Source organism: Myotis lucifugus, unplaced genomic scaffold (assembly GCF_000147115.1).
Source record: "Myotis lucifugus unplaced genomic scaffold, Myoluc2.0 scaffold_371, whole genome shotgun sequence".
NCBI lineage: Eukaryota > Metazoa > Chordata > Mammalia > Chiroptera > Vespertilionidae > Myotis > Myotis lucifugus.
This window is the reverse complement of record NW_005871419.1, coordinates 376,217-396,671: the sequence shown is the minus strand read 5'-3', so window position 1 is coordinate 396,671 and position 20,455 is coordinate 376,217. Positions and strand designations below refer to the sequence as shown.

General features: G+C 46.0%; 1 protein-coding gene and 1 non-coding gene across 2 annotated transcripts in view; both read right to left on the bottom strand.

The window, feature by feature from the left end:
* The window catches only part of HSD17B3 (hydroxysteroid 17-beta dehydrogenase 3), a 55,407-nt gene that overhangs the window by 23,067 nt on the left and 11,885 nt on the right, over positions 1–20,455 (bottom strand). Inside the window, exons 3-7 of the mRNA XM_014466945.2 lie at positions 18,159–18,205; positions 5,422–5,497; positions 3,663–3,770; positions 1,957–2,024; positions 743–778 (exon numbers count right to left, since the gene is read on the bottom strand). Coding sequence (XP_014322431.2) covers positions 743–778; positions 1,957–2,024; positions 3,663–3,770; positions 5,422–5,497; positions 18,159–18,205 — 335 coding nt within the window. The remainder of the gene's footprint in view (positions 1–742; positions 779–1,956; positions 2,025–3,662; positions 3,771–5,421; positions 5,498–18,158; positions 18,206–20,455) is intronic.
* LOC111828461 lies at positions 7,429–7,534 on the bottom strand. Its single transcript, XR_002832328.1, has one exon. It is a non-coding gene; the product is annotated as a U6 spliceosomal RNA (small nuclear RNA).

Sequence of the window (20,455 nt, the reverse complement as noted above, 5' to 3'; positions counted from 1 at the left end):
CACTCACAAGCCATTCAGAGGAGAGAAACCCGTGTTCACACAAAAGTGCCATCCGCTCAGCCAGCGGCGGCTGGGCCTGCTCCTCAGCAGCACCTTCCCCAGCTGCCTGCCCAGGAGGGGCCCCTCTCCCTGCTCTCTCCAGGGCACAGTCAGGACAGCTCTGTGGCAGTCGTGCCTACAGATGCTTGTGCTGAACAGCACCCGACACGACACTTAGCACCACACTTTTCGAGCAGATGAAGAATCTGAGATTCCAGGGAGTTAAACAGCACGCCCAGCGCTGCCCAGCCAGCTGGTGGCCGAGCTGGAGTCAGAGATGCATGAACTCCAATTGGCAAGGACTTATGGACAAGAGTCCATAAAATCCATGCCTGCCCTCTGTCTGTTTCTCCAACAGAGCGACTTTTCCTCTACTTACTAGAATAAAATCAGAGGAAAATACTGAATTTTTTAAAAAGTCACCTTGGAATCCAGAATCGGTTCCAGCAGCGTCAGGTCTAATATGTTCTGACATGTGGCAAAACTGAAGCCAGAAATAGGCCTCAAACACTAGGGAGCATGAATCCCTCCCTGCGCTGGATGAAAACAGAACAAGACAACTGAAAGGCCACACATGAGCCTCGCAGTCAAGTGCAGTTCAAGCCCAGAGATTCCCCTCCACAGGAAGGGCCGGGGTCCTGCGTTGCCACATGCTGGGAGCTGCTCCACGTGAATGCGTTCGGCACACACACTGATCACCTACCTTCACTACCGAGGTGATGTTACAATGGATGAGGCTCTGGAATAAACAACCATAACCACAAATCAGTGGAGACATTCTCTTGACATGCAGTCGGTGCTAGGGAAACATAAAGTGGGCGGAGGCACGTCTCTGAGCTGTTCCCTCACTCGCTCAGCCGCACATTCGGCTCCTCACGGAAGTTCAGCAGGCATGCGCTAGGATTGGGAAACGGCTTCGGTCCGTACTGTGCTTCTGTACAGTGTGATCTGAACAGAAGTCAATTACTAAGAGTTTCCTCAAAAAATTTAAAGAGGAATGTGGACACAGTTTTTCCAAGGGAGGCGGTTACTGTCCAGCTGGAGGAAGAGGGTAGCGTGCGTGGTCCTAGGGGACAGCGGCAGAGAGAACAGAAAGGCCGGTGGCTGTATAATAAGGCGGAGGTTCCGGGCTACAGAGGCCAGATAAAGAAACTAGTAGAGTCTCCCGAGACAGACAGAGAGGGAAAGAGGGGTAGACACAGAAACGGGCACAAGTACAGACAGGAATAGAGAAAGAAGCAAGAATGGCATCTGCTTAATGGAGAGGAGGGGCGTGCAAGGGTGTGCAGCTACGTCCCAGCAGTGGGCACTCTGCCCCCGGCAGCAGGCTCGGGCTCACATGGGAGCATGGGAACACCTGCGCAGTCGGGGACTGGGAGCGCGACAGCCTGGATATGACCCCATGACCTCAAAGGTCAGAGCCTGGGAAGACGTAACAAGGAGTACCTTCCAGGGCTGCTAAATGCACAACAAATTCACGCATGGCCAGCAATGGTGGCCATGGGTCTGAGCCACGCTTGCTGAACTTACAATAAATACCTCAACCGCAGAGCTTGTATCACTGACTTCCCTCACGCTGAACGCTGAACAAATTTTATTACCAGGGAAGACAAAGAAACCCAAAGCGCTTCTCCCACTTGCATACACAGCCATAAAATTTTCAGGCAGGGTTACCCCTTATGAGCACAGCACAGAGCCCCAAAAAGACTAGGGCAGCAGGCAGGTGCTGATGTGCGGAGGAGGGGAGAGGTGACCTTATCTTAGAAATGGCCATGAGCAGTGATGCCTTGCTGTGGACCAAGTACAAGGATGAGAAGAAAGGGAAACCTCCAGACACCCCCCTGGGACACAGAATTCTGTCCCGACACCCTCCCCGGCCCTGCTGAGAGGACGTCGCCACAGAAAGCACAGCTGTACCTGGATTTCGTCCGGTGTGTTAAGGAAATGGCTGGGCAGAAGGCTGGGGATCATTCCAACATTGTTGACTGCCGGGGGAGGCAAAGCAAAAAGATGTCAGAAGAGCCAGTGGCAAATGTTTGTTGAAAACCTTAAGAACAGTTATACTCAACCCAGAAATTCTTCTCTTGGAAAGTGTTTTTAAGAAAATACCTTCATGCCTGGCCGGCGTGATCCCGTGGTTGAGTGCCGACCCATGAACCTGGAGAGCAGGGTTTGATTCCCGGTCAGGGCACATGCCCAGGTTGCGGGCTCCATCCCCAGTAGGGGGCGTGCAGGAGGCAGCAGATCAATGATTCTCTCTCATCATGGATGTTTCTCTCTCTCTCTCTCTCTCTCTCTCTCTCTCTCTCTCTCTCTCTTTCTCTCTCTCCCTCTCCTTTCCTCTTTGAAATCAATAAAAATATTTTTTTTAAAAAAGAAAATACCTTCAACAAGATTGATACCCGAGGTCGTTCATTGCAACATGATTTGATAACTGAACGGATCCGAGGGAAGAGATCGTGGTCCAGGGACAGGAAGCACATGAAGGGAATGGGGTGCAGCCCGGCTGGAGCGCCGTGCAGTCACTCACAACCACGGCTGCTCAGCTGAAGTCAGGGGAAAGCGTGTGTGATGAACAGCTTTTAAAAATGCACAACACACAGACGGGATAGGTGGTGATGGAAAGAACAAAATTTAAAATAAGTAAATATGTGAATAAATATGTGTAAACACGTAAGATCCATGTAGACATATGAAAATATGTATCTGGCCCTAACCAGTTTGGCTCAGTGGATAGAGCGTTGGCCTGCGGACTAAAGGGTCCCAGGTTCGATTCTGGTCAAGGGCATGTACCTTGGTTGCAGGCACATCCCCAAAAGAGAGTGTGCAGGAGGCAGCTGAATCGATGTTTCTCTCTCATCGATGTTTCTAACTCTCTATTCCTCTCCCTTCCTCTCTGTAAAAAATCAATAAAATATATTTTTTTTTAAAAAGAAAGAAAATATGTATCTGGAAGGATATGCACCAAAATGCTCTCTCGGGGCGTCAGGATTTTAAGAAATTCATAATTCTTTTATATGCTTCTCTACTCTTTCCAGTTTTTCTGCAACAATATGTTTTTCATTGTTATTAGTAAAAAGAATTAGTTGTTTTTTTAAATTCAGCAGAAACTTTAGAAATCAAACCTTCTTTCTAAGCACAATACAGACATTGTACTGTGTACATAGTGATGAAATAGCGTGTTTATAATCATCACAGAAAAAACATCGTCTTGTGTCCTGAATAAGGTGGTCAATTCGCAAGTACGCGCACTGAGATGCAATTTCATGGGCCAATCACAGCCAAGTGTGTTGGGTAACGTGTTCCTTCCGGCGAGTGTTTCTGAGGTTCCCTCTGCCTGCCGAGTGTCAGTGTCAGTCAGTGAGAGAACATTCGTCCTCTCTGACATTGGGAAAGGCGGTCGGGAAGGTAGAGATATGTAAGTCTGATACATTCTAAAGCTATATATAAGTCTGTTAGTCAGGTAACGCCTCTTGAAGAACTGAACTTTAATATTCGTTAATGCTACAGCTTAAAACACAGTTATGGGTTAAGCTCAAGCCACCGTGGAATAATCAAGGGTCACTGAGGTAGTTATTGCACTGATGTATTACAACACACTTTGAGCATTACAATTTGCTTACCTAAAATTCCAATTTCTAAGCCTTTGAGTTCTTCTTTAATATCCTCATAGATGTCGTCCTTGGTGAAATCTGCTTGTATGATCCTCACACTCCTCCCTGTAGTGCGCTCTGCATTCGAGACAATGTTATTCTTCAGTGATCACGAGTCCAAATCCCCTCTTGCCCATGGAGTTCCCCTGCTCTCCCACGCACCATGAGCGACGTTTATGAGCACAAGCCCACCACCCCATTAGAGACAAGAAGTAGCCCGGATAAAGCTGGCATGTGCTAGAGGGGTGAGTCTGAGCGTTACCACAGTAACAAGTACATGCATTAGATTTAACGCAGTGATTCTCAAAGTGGGGTCCCCAGAACACAGCATCAGCACCACCAGCAACTGGTTAGAAACACAAAACCTCAGGCTCCACCCAGGACCTAGAGAGCCAGGCACCCCTGGGAGGCCCAGGGGTCTTCTGCACCCGCGCCCCAGCTGACTCTGTTGCTTGCTCTGTTGAGAGGCCTGGCCTAAGGGCTGCGGAGCACAGTGTGAGGCCCCCTGTGCCTCGTCGGGCCCCTCCACAGAGACACAGCCACCCTCTGCATTTGCCCAACACGTTAGCATTCACCAAGCATTTACCTGCACCACCTCCTATTTTAATCCTCTCTCCAACCGTGCCAAGTAGGTGCTGTCCGCATTTTCCAGAGGAGAAACCAGCTGAGACGCTAATGCCTTGCCCGAGGCACCCGCACTGCTTCCGGCCAGGCCCTTCCACTCTCCCACGTGAACTAGCCTCGTGCGGTGAACCTGCCTGTGCAGGAGCTCAGCCAGATGTGGAAGCAGCACAGATGTCACCAGCTGCCCTCTCAGTGCTGGAGCCAGACCCAATATTTCTGGGGCAAGTGATGTTGAGGCATAGTTTGGGGGTGGGGGCGCTTTCAGACTGAAGACACTGCTTGCTCTTTAAGAGGCCGATAAAATCACACGTTAACATTGTGGGAGGAGCACTGAAGAATGCCCAAGTCCTGGTCAGAGTTACTTCTGATATCCAGACACAGAATTCATCGGCCCAAGGGCACTGAGCCTCCCTGTCCGCCTCCTAACCCTGACGCCCCAGGGACACAAACTGTCCCCCAGGCGGCCTGCCATGGTTTCCCGAGTCTTTATCATTAAAGGCCTATTCCTTTGAGTTAAGGAGTGTATTAATTACTAAATTAATAATTGATCATTAAAATGCAAATCCCAAAACGGGATACTGTGATCGTCATTAGCTAAGGACACTTCAGAGGGGTCATGATAATAACACGCTGTCCTGTGAGTGCGGCCTCCCAGGGCTGTGCAGTGCAGTCTTCACAGCCTGCACAGCAGCCCTGAGCCAAGTCTTTTTTTTTAAATCTGAGTGTCACCACGAAGCATCGCCCCTACCCTTCCTGCACGGAGCAGAGCACAGACATGTGGAAGGGAAGTCCCACGGGGAGTGGCAGAAGCCACCAGGAAGCTGGGCCTCTGGATGGGGAGGTCTGATTCTAGAGATGAGGACGCGGGACCAGAGAAGAGAGAAGACCTACTGGTGCTGCTCTGAGGCACCAGAGACTCAGCGGTGAACGAACGCCCCCTTCACAGCCCGCAGGTAGCTTTCTAAACTGAGCTCAAGCAGAAGGGCCCGCACCCCAGGGTCCAGGGAGCAGGTGGGGATGCTGGCGGTGCCTCTGCAGGCAGGACCAGAGCAGACCTGGCCAGAGGGCTCCACCGGCACTTCCCTCATTCCTTGGGGTCGCTCACCAATCTCCACGGCAATAGCCTGTAGTTTTTCCAGCGTCCGGCTGATCAGCACAACATTGAGGCCTTGTCTTGCGAGCTGGGATGGGAAAACCAAAAGAGAGAAGACAATCAGCAGACAGGAAGGCTTGACTGAAAGGTGAATTGGGGCATCACCCACTGGGTCCCAAGGTGAGGTGCTGGCTTTTTCTGGGTTTAAATGTGCAGACATTTCTGGGTTATGAGCAAAACAGCCGCCCTGGGCCAGGCTAAACGTGACATAATCCTGCGTGTGTTTATGACGTGCGAGGAACTAGTCCACGTTCCCTTTTGTACAGACCACAGCCCGACGCCCTCTCATCGGGACCTCTCGGGTGTGGACTGGTGCTGGAAATCAGGATTTGGAAGACGCTATACTATCCTAATATATAAAAAGCCAGGGGACGTCACAACCAAAACAACCGGATGGATGACTGAACAGTAGGCTGCATGGGGCGACCAGGCTGGCGGGGGGGGAGGGGGGGGGCGGGGGCAGTGAGGGATGACCAAATGACTGAACAGCAGGCTGCATGGGGTGACCATGCCGGCACAGGGAGCGGGGGGGCAGTTGAGGGCAACCAGGCCAGCAGGGGAGGGGGCATTTGGGGGCAACCAGGCCAGCAGGGGGGGCAGATAGGGGTGATCAGGCAGGCAGGCAGGTGAGCGGTTAGGAGCCAGCAGTCCAGGATTGTGAGAGGGATGTCCAAGGGGTCCCGGATTGGAGAGGGTGCAGGCTGGGCTGAAGGGACCTCCCCCCCCTGCCACCATACATAAATTCCATGCACCGGGCCTCTAGTACTTTACATAACAGGCCCCAGGCAGCACTGCTCCATAAAGACCCGATTCCTGCAGCACCTTCTGAGCCGCTTCCTGCTCACAAGAATGCTCTCCTTGTGGTTCGCTCTGCACAGACATGCTCATGCCCTGAGCCCTGTCGCCTGTCCTCTGGCTCCCAACTGGAGGGTACGTGCCTGCTTCCCTGAGACCCGCAAGGAATTCTCTTCGGGGTAGATATGCCCCGACTCCTGGGGGCCGAGGGACGCAGGACGGGAATGGCATGCATTAACGTGGGCTTCGCACCGAACAATGCTACACGTGAGCAAAATTAGAGCTTTGCCCAAGGACAGAGGGAAAACCAATGATCATGTGAACAGGCTGATGACATCTGAGTTAGTGACAAAGGACCCAGTTCATTAAAATCTTTCTCTATGGTTTTAATTAAATGCCTTATACTGTTACTTTTTAAATTGTGGTAAATTATACTGAAAGGAATTCTAGGGACAAAATAGGCAGGTTTAGGGAACACAGAGGGTCCATGGGGGGAGGCATGCATATGTGAAGGATGAGCAATTGAAGCAATTAGAAGGTAGATCAAAAGCAGCCCTGACATGAGCAGCTTGGAGACGCCAAAATGCTTATCTTACTTGTACAACGGACAGAAAAATGCCACAGGAGAAGGAGGGAAGAGGACATACATTCACCGAGGATACAGAAAAGTCACAGGATAATGGAACGAAGGAAACATATTTTCACAGAGAATAGAGGAATGTTATAAGACAAGGGGAGAGGAAGAGGGGGCACCACTGGGCTTTGGCCTTTGAAACCGATACTGTGTAACAAAGTAACCAATGAGGAAAGCATGGGGGTCCTAAATTAATGAAAGGTCCAATTAGAGAGGGTCAGGTTCAAACCAAGAACTGCAACATATATAAACCGGAGACAAAGGGACACGAGGAGGGATTTATTTTAATTTTTCCCATTAGTGAGAGATCAGGCTTTTCCCATTTGGGGGCCCCTCCCTAGGGGGGTCCCCTGTGGGACACCTCTGCCCAGATGGTGTTTGTATATGCTTCCAATAAACTTCTACATTTTTATTAAAGAAATGTGTTAGTCCATGAATTTATTCTTCATCTTCATCAGACAAGATGCCACAAGAAGTCTGTACCTCAAACCCCACAGTTCAATACACAACAGAAAATGTTCCATGTTGACAAATGTATGGGATGTTTCATGAATTTGCATGTCTCCCTTGTGCAGGCCCAGGCTCGTCTTCTCTCTATCATTCCAGTTTTAGTACATATGTGGTCGAAGCGAGCACTATGCCAACATTGCAATGAGGAATTACATGTTATAGGAAACATAAGAAACCGAATTAAAGACTATACTATAGGGTCTACAATAACCAATAATTCGATCTTCAAGCCAATGGTCTCAGAATCACCCAGGAAGATGTCAAAAAACACCAATTCCTACCAAAACCATCCAAATAAAAATCTCTGGGGTGGAAGCCTCAGCGTTTACATATTTTTCTGTTTTGATTTATTAAATTATACTATTGAATACACCAATGCATTCTCACTGTAGAAGGCGTCCCTGAGGCCACCACAGTCCCATTTCCTCGCCCCCCACAGGCTCTCCCTGCCTGGAGTTTGGCATTGATCCTTCCTAACTTTATCTCAGCATCTACATGCACATATAAGTACATACAGAAGTAAATGTGTGTGTTGTGGGTTTTCTTTCTTTGCACACTTTACAAATGGCATTGTAAGTGCTACCTTTTTAACATAATGCTGTGTCTTATCCCTGAGCATGGGACATATTTCCACATCAATTCATGCTGAGCCACTTGACTCTTTTTATTGCTTCCAGGTGCTTATAGTTCATATGGGTGAGCATTTAAGTTGTTATCAAGTTTTCTTATTACTTATAATGCTACAAAGAAAACCTTTCTATATAGCTCCTTGTATATACAAGTGAATTAATTCCTAGAGTAGATAGACAAGTGGAATTGTTGTGTTAAGGGTATATGCTTTTTAAATTTTAACAGTATTGCCCAAATGTCCTCCCTTCAAACTGTACCATCAAAAATACAATTATAGCTATTTCTCTACTCTCTGGCCAATAGTTTATATTAACAAACTTTTCAAAATTGTCCAATCTAATGGTCAAGAAATGATATCCTTTTATTGTTTTAATTTTTCCAATTAACAGTGGGGCTGAGTATCTTTTTGTATGTTTATGTGTGAAATACCAGTATATACCCTTTGACCATCCTTCTACTGGTGTTTTGTCATTTTCTTATAAATTTGTAGGAGGTTTTTTATATATTCTGGGTAATAATTATTTGCCTACTGTATATGTAGCAGTGTTTCTCCTTTGTTTATGGTGTCTTGGCATACATGATAGGTTATTGTAATGTTATCAAGTTTGTGACTTGATAGGTTTGTTAATTTTTTTCTTATGATTTTCTCTAACTCCAAGGATATAGATAGATTTTCCTACAACCCTTCGTAGCTTGGTTATTGTCATTTTTTTTGAAAAAGGTGTGAGGTTGAAATCATCTAGCATTATATTTTTCAAAATGGGTGGCTAACTGTCTCAACGATATTTTTCTATTTGTCCTTTCTGTCCTGATTTGAATGCCAACTTAGTCATATGCAAAATTTTCATAAGTACATGGGTCTGTTTCTGATTGATTTGTTCTGTTTCATTGACCTGTTTGTTATTTAAATGACACGGCCACTTCTGATTTAATCATAATCTTACAATAAAGCTTTGGTATCTAATGTCTGATAGAGGAAGTCCCTACCCTGTACTATTCTCTTTCAAAATGTTATTTTTTAATCTTCTTAGTGTGATTTTACAGATAAAGCTGTATATATTTTAAAGTATTATGTTAAAATTAGAGACATTTAGGTGGAAATTACACCTTGGCAGTAGTCAGTTGTCATCCATAAATATGGTATCCATTTATTCAGATTTCATACATTCTTCTAAACACTTTTAAAGTTTCTTCATGTAAATCTTGGACACTTCTTGTTAATTTGCACTAGTTAGGATAACATTAGCTGCTGTAACAAATAACTCCAAATTTCAGTGGTTTACCACAAAGAAGTTTGTGTATTTTTTTGTCTTATGTAACAGACTCTCTTCCGGGGCAGACCTCCATCTTTATGAAAGTGAGTGTGGTAGATGTGTCATCTCCCACCATTGGCTCTTTATTAAGCTAATTATGCCAATTCTAAGTTTTACAATACCCATGCCACAGCTTAATTTTCTTGTGTACAAACGTTTATTTTACAACTGCCTCTAGCCTTTGTAGTTTGTTTTGTAGGTAACGTTACCCCTAACCTTATCACATGAATAAGGCCGTAACGCACACATTGTGATAAAACAAAAAATTAATTTTGATGTTAAATCGTTAAGGAAAACATCATCCCAAACTTTGATACAGGCAAAACAATAATGCTTGGATTGTTTATTAACACCACCCTCAAATGTTTTCCAATAAGCGGCCCGACCTGGTCTGACGCTGGGGCAGGTAACCACTGCCATGGAACAAGGCTAGGGACAGAGGGTCTGTGGGCTCAGAGCCTGGCCCAGAGGCTGACCCAGAGGTGGCGCGGTCACTGCCCCGTGGAAAGGGAGCCTGGCCGGTACCTATCTTGCCCATATGATTTCACATTCCTTTCCCGACTGACTACATACAGCCCCGCTTATCAAATGCTCTCCAAGGAGCTCCTTTGTCTTCCTGCTGTATGCTTCCTAGCTACGTTCAATAAAAGTCCAACAAGTTTTCACAGGTATCCTTGTGCTTTTAAAATATTAGCGATCCTTTGAGTTATTTGGCTAAATGAACACAATGATTACACTGTCATCGTAATATCTGCAGGATTTCAGAAGTGTCCGTACCGCTATGCTCTATTAAAGACAAGAACATCCAAGAGGAGTAAATTAAAACCGGGCTGCATGCTATCTTCCAGAAACACACCCAAAACATAAGGTTGAAACTGAAATGAGAAAAAACATTGCATATATCTATGGAACACCAACCAAAAGAAAAAAGGCACAGCTTTATCAATATCAATCACAACAGGCATTAAAGCAAATCAGTATTACTAGAAATATAGATTAGTCCGTTCATCAGGAAGATACAGCAGTTCTAACCCTGGATGACCCACAAAACAGGGTTACATAGGCCTGCACAGACGGCTGAGAAACACACCATCAGAATTGGCCAACAATTTTTAACTTCTTTTAAAGGTTTTCATTTTTAATTGTATTAGAAATGTGAAGTTTAAAAATAAATAGAACAAAAAATGAAAACTTTAGTAGAAAAGCTGAAGAATAAAATTAATGAAATCCTTTTGTAGATAGGAAAGCAAAGAGCCAAAGAAATAGAAATTATGAGGGGGGGGAAGGCTAATAGGGGATGAATAATAGGAGTTCCGGAAATAATATTACCCGACATCTGAATAATTAGAGTTCCCGAAAGAAGAGAGAAAATAGAGGAGGAATGTGAACTTCCTGGGAGGGGCGACTCCACTGTGTCCCCCACCACCCAGCCTCTCGGTATTTCTGCTCATTTTCAGATATAGCTGCTGCCCCTTCCCAGTGATTTTGTGAACTAGATGGTAACCGTTGATAAATGTGTTTCGTGCTAAAGTTTTCTAAACATGGTAAGAGAATGTTTTCAAAAAAAAGTATGTGCCAACACATTTGAAACCTTAGGTGTCATAGATGCATTTCTTGAAAAATATAAGTCCAAGACTTATTCAAGAAAAATTAAAAACCCAATAGTCATATAGTCACTAAAAATAATAGCAATAATCAATATGATATATTCATCCAAATAAGAAGTGATGCTGATAATGATATAAGTAAATAGTTCAAATTGTCCCACAAAGAAAACTCCAGCCACAGGTGGTTTTACAGATAAACTCTATCAAACATCCAAAAAAAACCCCAATAATTCCAAAAGGATAAAAGAGATAACATTTCCCTATTCGGTTCATGAGGCCGCCATCACCTCAACACCAAAACTTTGGAAACTGGCTGGAGCCAACGTTACCGAGCAATGTTGCCTCTGCCTAAGTTCTGAGCCCGCAATTCTGCTCCTGGGCACGTTCTCGAGGAGTCCTTTGGAGACATGGACAATGCATTCATGGCAGCAAATTAGAGATGGCAGAAATGTTCGTCAACAGAGGTAAGGGTAGCTAAGCCGGGACATATTTACATAATGGAATACTACATAATTATGAAAATGAATGAACCGTGTTCTACACACATCAGCCGGGATGAATTTCAAAGGCATGCTATTGATCCATCAAAAGCAGGTTGCAGAAGACATCTGAACCAGTTTACATGGAAATCAAAACAAGTGGTGCAACCAACACATTGTTAGGGTCACGTGCATATGTAATAAAACGCTCTAAGTAAGGACATTTTAACACAATGATCATGATCTGTGCTTACATGAGTGGGGGTGAGGGAGAGACACAAAGGCATGTCATGACTACGGAATGTCTCAAGGATGAGAGTGATGTTCTATTTCATTTTTTAAATACATTTTTATTGATTTCAGAGAGGGAGAGAAAGAGAGAGATGGAAACATCAATGGTGAGAGAGAATCATTGATTGGCTGCCTCCTGCACGCCCCCTACTGGGGATCGAGCCCGCAACCTGGGCATGTGCCCTTGACCAGAATTGAACCTGGGACCCTTCAGTCCACAGGCCAATGCTCTAACCATTGAGTCAAACTGGCTAGGGCTGGTGTTCCATTTCTTAAGCTGTGTGATAAGGGACACAGTACTCATTTTATTATCTTTTGTAATCATGCCTATGCATTACACACACACACACACACACACACACACATCATGGCATAGTACAATGAACCTACAATGAACCTAGGATACTCAAAACTTGAAACAAAATTAATGGGTTGAAGGCAAGCCACCCAGGAACAAAGCAATGAATCCAGGGGAACATAAAAATAATTAAAAGCTACTGTTTTCATTTAAGGCAAGATGAGAGAGAATGAGCTAAGAGTGCAGCGGGAATAATTTAGACTCGAGCAATGTAAACATTAGGAAGAAGAAATTCCTTGCTGAGACGGCGTAAGGCACCATCATATATGCCAAGTAAGTGTGTGCTGACAGTCAAGAGTAGGGATGGCAGTTATTTTTCCTGGCTGGTCTGAAGCAGAGCTGGCAAGTGAATTTCCTCCAAGGCCCAGCTCTGTGCCGTTCCCTTAGCTTCCAGGAGAGCTGTCTTGAGAAGAAGTCTGACTGCCCTTGTCTGCTGCCCTGGGGCTGGGAGCAGTGCCGGCATCCATGCCAGCCCAGATGTTGGGGGAGGCACTAGAGCTGTCCAGATGTGGAGGCATAAAACCAGGCAGTCTTAGTCATGCATTTTGCTTCTAGCATTCTCTGGGCATTAACAGCCAAGAGTACAAGTTTACTTACATACATCAGAGTGGCAAAAACTAAATGTACAATATTTTAAGTTAAGTTATATTAAATACATACTTTACATAAATATTAAAATGTATAGTAATGTGGAATGGATTAAAATTGGTTCTGCCATGTAGAGAACAATTTGGCAATGGTACCCAATATTTAAGTGCACATACCCATGAGCCAGCTATCTTACCGATAGGGATATATATGTGAATGTGCATATGTTCAAGGGTGTATCTTAAACATTATTTGTAAAAACGAAAATGAAGAACCTCAGTGTCCATCCCTAAGAAGCTGATAGAAGAGACAAGGCACACCCTGGGATGAAGAGGCCCAAGGTCATTAACAAGGACGCAGGCGTCTGTATGGCTTTGCTGAGGCAAGAGCTCCACCCTGGATTAGTAAAGGGATAAAGCAAAGCTGAGAGCAGGTTGTGTAAAGCAAGGCTCCATTAGCGCTGACATGAGCAAGAACTAAACGTACAGGTGTGCACGCTGGCGGAGACCGCTAGGGGGCGCTAACACCTGCCATGTCTTCAGGGGCAGGTGGCGAGTGACGCCTGGCCTTTCTGGCCCGGCTTGGCCACAGGGCTGAGTTCTGTCTGCGGGCTCTCAGGACACAGGCACTCTCATGGCCCCGCTCCAGCTTTGAAGACCAGAGCAAAGGCCCACAAGACGAGACAGAAGGAACCTGAGCACAGCCACCTGCTCATCAGGAAAGCCAGGATTGTCATTGGGTCTCTGTCACTACAGCCAAACCTCACCATCTGTCAGTGCCCTTACCCACAGAGCAGTGTGGCTAGAACTGGGAGGCTGCGGTAACAGTGGCCACCCCCCCACCCCCCCGAGCCAGGCCGGCATCAGAGGAGCCAAGGAGGGAGCAGGGACTTTCATCACAGCCCCCCTCCCGCACCCCCCCACCCCAACATCAGCAGAACCTGAACTTCGACCACCACTCGCAGTGCCAAGGCTCCCTCTCCCTCCCTCCCTTCTCCTGGGAGATAACAGGGAAGGCGAGGGGGGGGGGGGAGACGACTTGCACCATCACCCCCACCCCAAACCCATGCTAAGGAGGCCTCTTCCCCAAGTGCCACTGGGAGGCTTTCCTGGGAGCAGTGAGGGGGCACTCTTGCCCCTCCCATCCAGACTGACCTAATGGGGTCACCCCAACCCCAGCCCATAGGAACCAGGCAGCAGCGCGTGCCAATGAAGGCCAAGTGGGAGACCAGGCCTCCCCTCGCCTGTGGGCACAAGTCGGCCCCACCCCTGCTGAAGCAATGCTGGCACAGACCTGAAACGGACGATTTAATACCACCCAGAGCCTCTAACATAAAATCAGAAATGTCCAAAATTCGATCAAAAGTCACTCATCGCACCAAGAACCAGGAAGATTTCGATCTGAGTGAAATAAAAATAACCAACAGATGCCAGCATTGAAGTGGCACAGATGTTGGAAATATATGACCAGGATTTTAAAGCAGCCATCATAAAAATGCCTTAATGAGCAAGGATGAACACAATTAAAACCCATGGAAAATACAAAGTTTGAGCAAATAAATAGAAAATATGAGAAAAGAACAAAATGGAAATTTTAGAACTGAAAAATGAATAACCAAAATTAAAAATTCGATAAATGGGCTCAATAGCAGAACGGAGGGGACCAAGGAAAGAATTCATGAACTTAAAGGTAAAACAATAGAAATTACCCATCAAAACAACAGAGAAAAATGCACTGGGGAAAAAAAAATGACCAGCATCTCAGACACTTATACTAAAGATCTAACATCCATGTCATTGTAATTCCAGAAGAAGAGGGGTGGGCAGAAAAACTATTTGAAGATATACTGAATGAAAAGTTTCCAAATTTGTGAAAAGATGTAAACTTACATATTCAAGAGGCTATGTGAGCCTCAAACAAGATAAACCCAAAGAAATTCACACCAAGCAACATCATAACAATGACGGATCCTCCCTTCCCCCAACTGGTGGGCGGAATATGACGTAACCTGCAGCCCAGAAACACCTGAGTGCCTAACCATGCACCTTATATGGACTATACATTGAACCACCAATCAGCACCTGCCAAATACCCTAAGCCCTTGTCCCTAAGTACCAACCATAGTGCCTAACCATGTACCTTATATGGACCATACACTAAGCCACCAATCAGCGCCTACTGAGTACCCTAAGCCCCCATTCCTTCCCATTCCTCCCCTCAAAAGGTGTGCTCACCTCTGCACGGTTGCTGTTCTCCCCTTGTGAGACAGCCCGGCAGGTTTTTCCCCTAATAAAGCCTGTAATCCTGGTTTTCGGCTCCCGATTGGTCTTTCAAACTAAACTTCTGAAGACTAAGAAAAAAATCTTCAAAACAGTGAGAGAGGAAAACAACGCCTTCCTTAAAGAGGAAAAACAGTTTGAATGACATCAGACTCATCAGAGACTCAGGCCAGAAGTGAGTGGCACCACATTTTTCAAGTGCTGAAAGAAAGGACTATCGACCACAAATTCTATATACAGCAAAAGTGCCCTTCTGGGACAAAGGGGAAGTCAAGGCATTCCCTGATGAAGGAAAACAAAGAGAATTTGTCACCAGCAGATTTTTCTTTAAAAAATAGCTAAAGGAAGTTCTCTTAATAGAAAGGAAATAACAAAAGAAAGATTCTTGGGCCTGGCCTGCATGGCTCAGTGGTTGAGCATTGACCTATGAACCAAGAGGTCATGGCTCAATCCCTAGTGTGGGGCACATACCCGGGTTGCGGGCTCGATCCCCAGTGTGGCGTGTGCAGAAGGCAGCTAATCGATGATTCTCTCTCACCATTGACGTTCCTACCTCTTTCTCCCTCTTCCCACCTCTCTGAAATATATATCCTATATAATAGAGGTAATATGCAAATTAACCCTCACTCCATAATGCCGTCACAAGATGGCGGCATCACAGCAGAGGCAGGGCAGCGGGGGCAGGGCTGGCAGACGCTTTGTGTGGCTTCCGCCAGGGTTCCTGCGGTCCCTCGGGGGTGGGGGGGGCGGGGGTCCCGGCGTCCGCTTCGTGTGACCTCGGCCAGGGTTTCTGCGGGCCCCGCATGCACACCACGGGGACAGGGCCCAGTGGCTGCTCCAAGTGGCCCGGAGGTGGGGCATCAGGGTGGCACTCCAGGACTCAGGGCTGTCCCGTGGTGCGCCAGCCATGTGGGGCAGGACTCTGGGACTCAAGTGGTTCCATGGCATGAGGGGCAGGGAGGGGAAGGGGTCCCAGGTCTTGTGTGATTTCACGCAACAAGTCACTAGTATAGAGAGAGAGAGAGAGAGATAGAGAGAGAGAGAGACTCTTGGAGCATCAGGGAGGAAGAAAGAAGAATGGAAAAAGTAAAAATATGGTAAGTACAGTACATTTCCTCCTCCTCCTTAAAAAAATACAAAGGAATTTGTGGTAAAGAAAACAGTTTAAACACCCAAAAAGCAGTGGCTGCCCTTGAGAAGCTTACTCTGTGCAAAGCACCTCCCCCTCCTCATCCCATTTAACCTTTAAAAAGCCCAGTGGGGTTGCCATCGCCTCCAGCTTAGGATGTGGAGAGTCTGCAGGGAGCATGGAGGCAGGGTGTGACACGGAGATGGCTAACCCTTTCCCAGTTGGGGCTCCCAGCCGTCACCGTCCACAGCACCCCGTCTCCCCACTGCTCTCCGTGGAGCAGCACTTCCCAGGGAGCAAGGGCAGGCTCGCTGGAAGGGGAAAAGCCTGCATGAAGGGAAGGAGGAAGTCCAGAAAACTGTCTCCCAGCCTTAGAAAAGGACAACAGAGAACACAGGAAAAGGTTACACAAGGAGAAGAGCAAAGCAAGAATCAGTCTAGGACAGAAGCAGAACTTAGAGCTTGAAGGCTCTTGGGAGGTGTGTCTTGGCTGGTGAAGACTAGAAGCCCAGGAATGTGTCACTGTCCGAAGTCTCCAGACAGTGAGTGCCAGAGTGAGGGCTGGACCCTCAGCGTCCGACGCCCAGGCCACGGCTTTTGGAAACAGTAGAGACACGAATGCTAAGGGGAGCGTCCCTACGGGTCCCCTCTACAGCAAGAAAAGTATCTGAGTCTCAAGCATCAAGGGGACCAGGAGCAGGCCAAGTCAGCATGAATCAGAGGAAAGAATCTGGAAAATCATAAGGACCCACATTTCTGGGCAATGCCGAGAACTGAGAGGGGAGCCGTGGATGTTTTGGATGAGGGATCAGGCCCTTTCCAGAAACCTGCTCTAAGGTGGAAATGGTTATATAAAAGGTGATACGGGTTTAATGCAAACAGCTAGAAAAATTGTCCTTCTCATTTGGGGAATGGAAGACACAAGACTTTGGAAAGTGGTTGCTGAACAGTCTCCCCAACCTCAACACTCACCTGCTGAGCCTTGAGCACCACTGGCCGTCAGAAAGCTGTTGTTCACCAGGTAGGATAAGAGCAAAGAGCTGAAGCACAGTGTCTGTGCCCAAGAACTTATGGGCAGAGGATACAGGATGGGGCGGGCAGTCCCGAAAGACCAGCACCGGGAGCTTTTCTAACTGGAATAGTTTAGGTTTGTTCAAGTCCCAGAAGTTTCCGTCAAGTGCCTCCCATACACCTTGCACTGTCCTCTCACACAGGTGGTTTAGCATCTGTCATGATGAAGGCTTCGGGGACAAGAAAACACTTGGGTACTGCACTGCTGTTGGATGTAGTTTTCACAACCAAATGCATTTGATTCTATTTTAAGGGGTCACTGATTTTTTAACAGTCGTTCTCACAATTCCTAAGATTCTACTAGTATTTCTTCCTTTGTATTTCACGTTGTTCAGTATAATGACACCAGTAAGAAATAAAATACATGGAAATTCCAGGAAACAATACTTTATTAATGGAATTTGTAATAATACAGTAATAATAGCATGTAAGACTGCATGTGCTATAAAAGTATTTTTAAAGGTACCCATCTATTCCCTAGGTATCTGTCTATCGATCAATCAATCTATCTATGGATCTATCTGCAGAGCAATAAGAAGCCTGGAGAGAAATACTGAAAGACACTAATATTGCAGTGACTCGGCCCTATCAGATCCTCTCTTTATATAATAGTTGTAATGCCCCTTAATCTTCGTGGAATTAAAGTCATAGATAATATGTTGTGCCTACACAAATAATGTTTTAAATCAATATATGCCCTAACCATAATGTAAAGGATACATAAAAGAAAAGTAGTTTATACTTTTTTGAAATTGTGCTTACGTATATGATGCTTGTGGTACAATTACACCAGAAAATAACAATGCCCCTACATTTGTAAAACAACCCCTAAGGGGAGATACTGCCACCTTTGAATATCATTGCATTTTTTAAAGGTATCCAGGGAGTGAGATTATGACTTTCAAATTTCCTTTTTTACAGAAAATATTTCCCTTCATAATGAACGTCTGTTGCTGTATAATGTGCTCAGTACAAGAGGCAGAGGAGGCCAAGAACACAACTCACCTCAAACGAATACGCTTTCCCAATCCCGTCTCCTGCTCCGGTGACCACTGCAAAAAGCAGAAATGGTTTCAAAGGAAAGAATTAACCTTTAAAGTCCTCTATCTAGCTGGCCACGTTTTCTTGCAGGCCACCTCCCTAGGACACTTAATATTCCAAAGCAGCCCTAGCCGGTTTGCTCAGTGGATAGTGTGTCGCCCTGTGGACTGAGGGGTCCCGGGTTCGATTCCAGTCAAGGGCACATGCCCTGGCTGTGGGCTGCAGGAGGCAGCCAGTCAATGATTCTCTCTCATCATTGATGTTTCTATCTCTCTCCCTCTCTGAAATCAATAAAAATATATATTTTTTAAATATTCCAAAGCAGCACTCAACTTCCCTCACTAAACGTTCACAATAAAACTTTTTTTATTCTTTTTGAGGGATTGGTGAGGCCATGAAAACACACTCCAAAATGAAACAAAGCACCCCAGGCAGGGAACAGTTCCTTCAGACCCCATAAGGGTTTAGACATTTCCAAGCCTTAACTCATCAAGGGCAAGCAGTGCACCTGCTCTCTCTCTACCCACACAGCCAGCTGTCACTGTAGGACATTTCAAGGTTCCTCCTAAAAGTCCAGTTCTCCCCCCTTCCCTTCTCCTCCCCCACAGACCAGCGGCAGTCAATGCCCATGGAAGGCAGGGAACTTAACAAAGAGGAAAACACAGAAATGCAAAAAGAGGCTGAAATAAAATGAGGGGCCTGAAGAGTCAGTGCTCAGTGGCCTGTGGATTCATATAGAACAATCAGATGGGCCTTCTAATCCTTTTGTATCCAACACTCGTAGGTGAGAGCTGACCAAGCTGTGCACGCTCCCAGCAGCACCCTGGCAGAGGCACCGGAGCTTAGTAACTGCTAATGGTGTCATCTGTTTAATTAGGTGCCTCTAAGTGAATCCAGGCCTGTTACCTGTCCCTCTTACCAGAAGTACCATGCTCAGGGTTATCTTCACCACTTCCCCTCTCTTACGGGGTATCAGATATCACCCAGGACGAGGCCGGTACTATAGTTAAGATAATGGCATCAATAAATGGCTGGCACCTATCGAGAGCTTCCTTTCTGCCAGGCACTGCTTCAAGTGTTACAGATGCATCATCTCAATATTCAAACAAGCCCTAAAGTAGGGACCGTCATTATTCTTAATTCATAGATCAGAAGCCATGAGAGAGGAAATTCTTAACTTGGTCAGGGTGGTACTGCTCAGTGATGATGATGGATTGGAACACAGGCTGGCTGACTTTGTGGCCACAAGTCTATTAAGATATACCATTGACATGATTAGCCAACCGACAACAGGGCCCCGAGGAGTTGACATTTCAGTCTCTAGTAACTGGATCTTCTTCTTGCCCCCCCCCCATTTGACCTGTATTATCTCCCCGATATCTGCCTATGCCCACGGACATTTTACTCCTGCTAATTATAACACTATCAAGACTGATTCAAAAGACAGGTTAAGATTATGTTTTTTGAGTCGACAAATGCTAAGTCTCTAGCCTCATGTGAACTTTTTTTGCAACGAGTGTTCTTAGAGGGCTTTGCCCAGCACTGAGGGCAGCACTTGTACAGAGTTCACAGCCCCCTCAGGCATGGGCATTTGCATCTGTAAGAGCAGAGCACGTGGGTCCAGACCCTCAAGGTCGAGCACCTAGCAAGTTCATGGACCCAGCGTGCAGCCCCCAAGCGAGGGAGCATTCACACGTACTGCAAATGGAACGTGCCCCAGTTCAAAACCCATTTTCCACTCCTAACAATTTTCATATAGTAATTTTTCCGTTTCCATTGCTAAAGTTGTAAGATTGCCACTTTAGCAAATAAGGAGGCAAGATGTCCAGTTAAATTTGATTTTCAGGTAAACGACAAATAGTTTTTTTAGTATAAATATGTCCCACACAGCATTTGGGGTGTCATACACTAAAAAATTACTCCTTGTTTATCTGAAATTCAAATTTAACTGAGAATCCTGTATTTATCTGGCAGCCCTATGAAGTTGCTTACAATTTCTCCTATTTAGCTTGGCATGGTATTTCTAAAGCTGCTTAAATTTTTTTTTCTAGGCCATTGGATGTCTTGGTGCCCAACTCGGAAATGTAACGTGAAACCACAGCCTCCTGCTCTTTCTTTACCTTACACCCAGACAGGGGCTAGATTCCAGCAGTCCCAGGAATAAGTCCCATTAGAAGGCGGCAGTTAACCTACCTGGGACACACCAGACTCAGATTCTATCTTCAAAAGGTGTCTCCACAGAGATCTTTGTTGCCTGCATT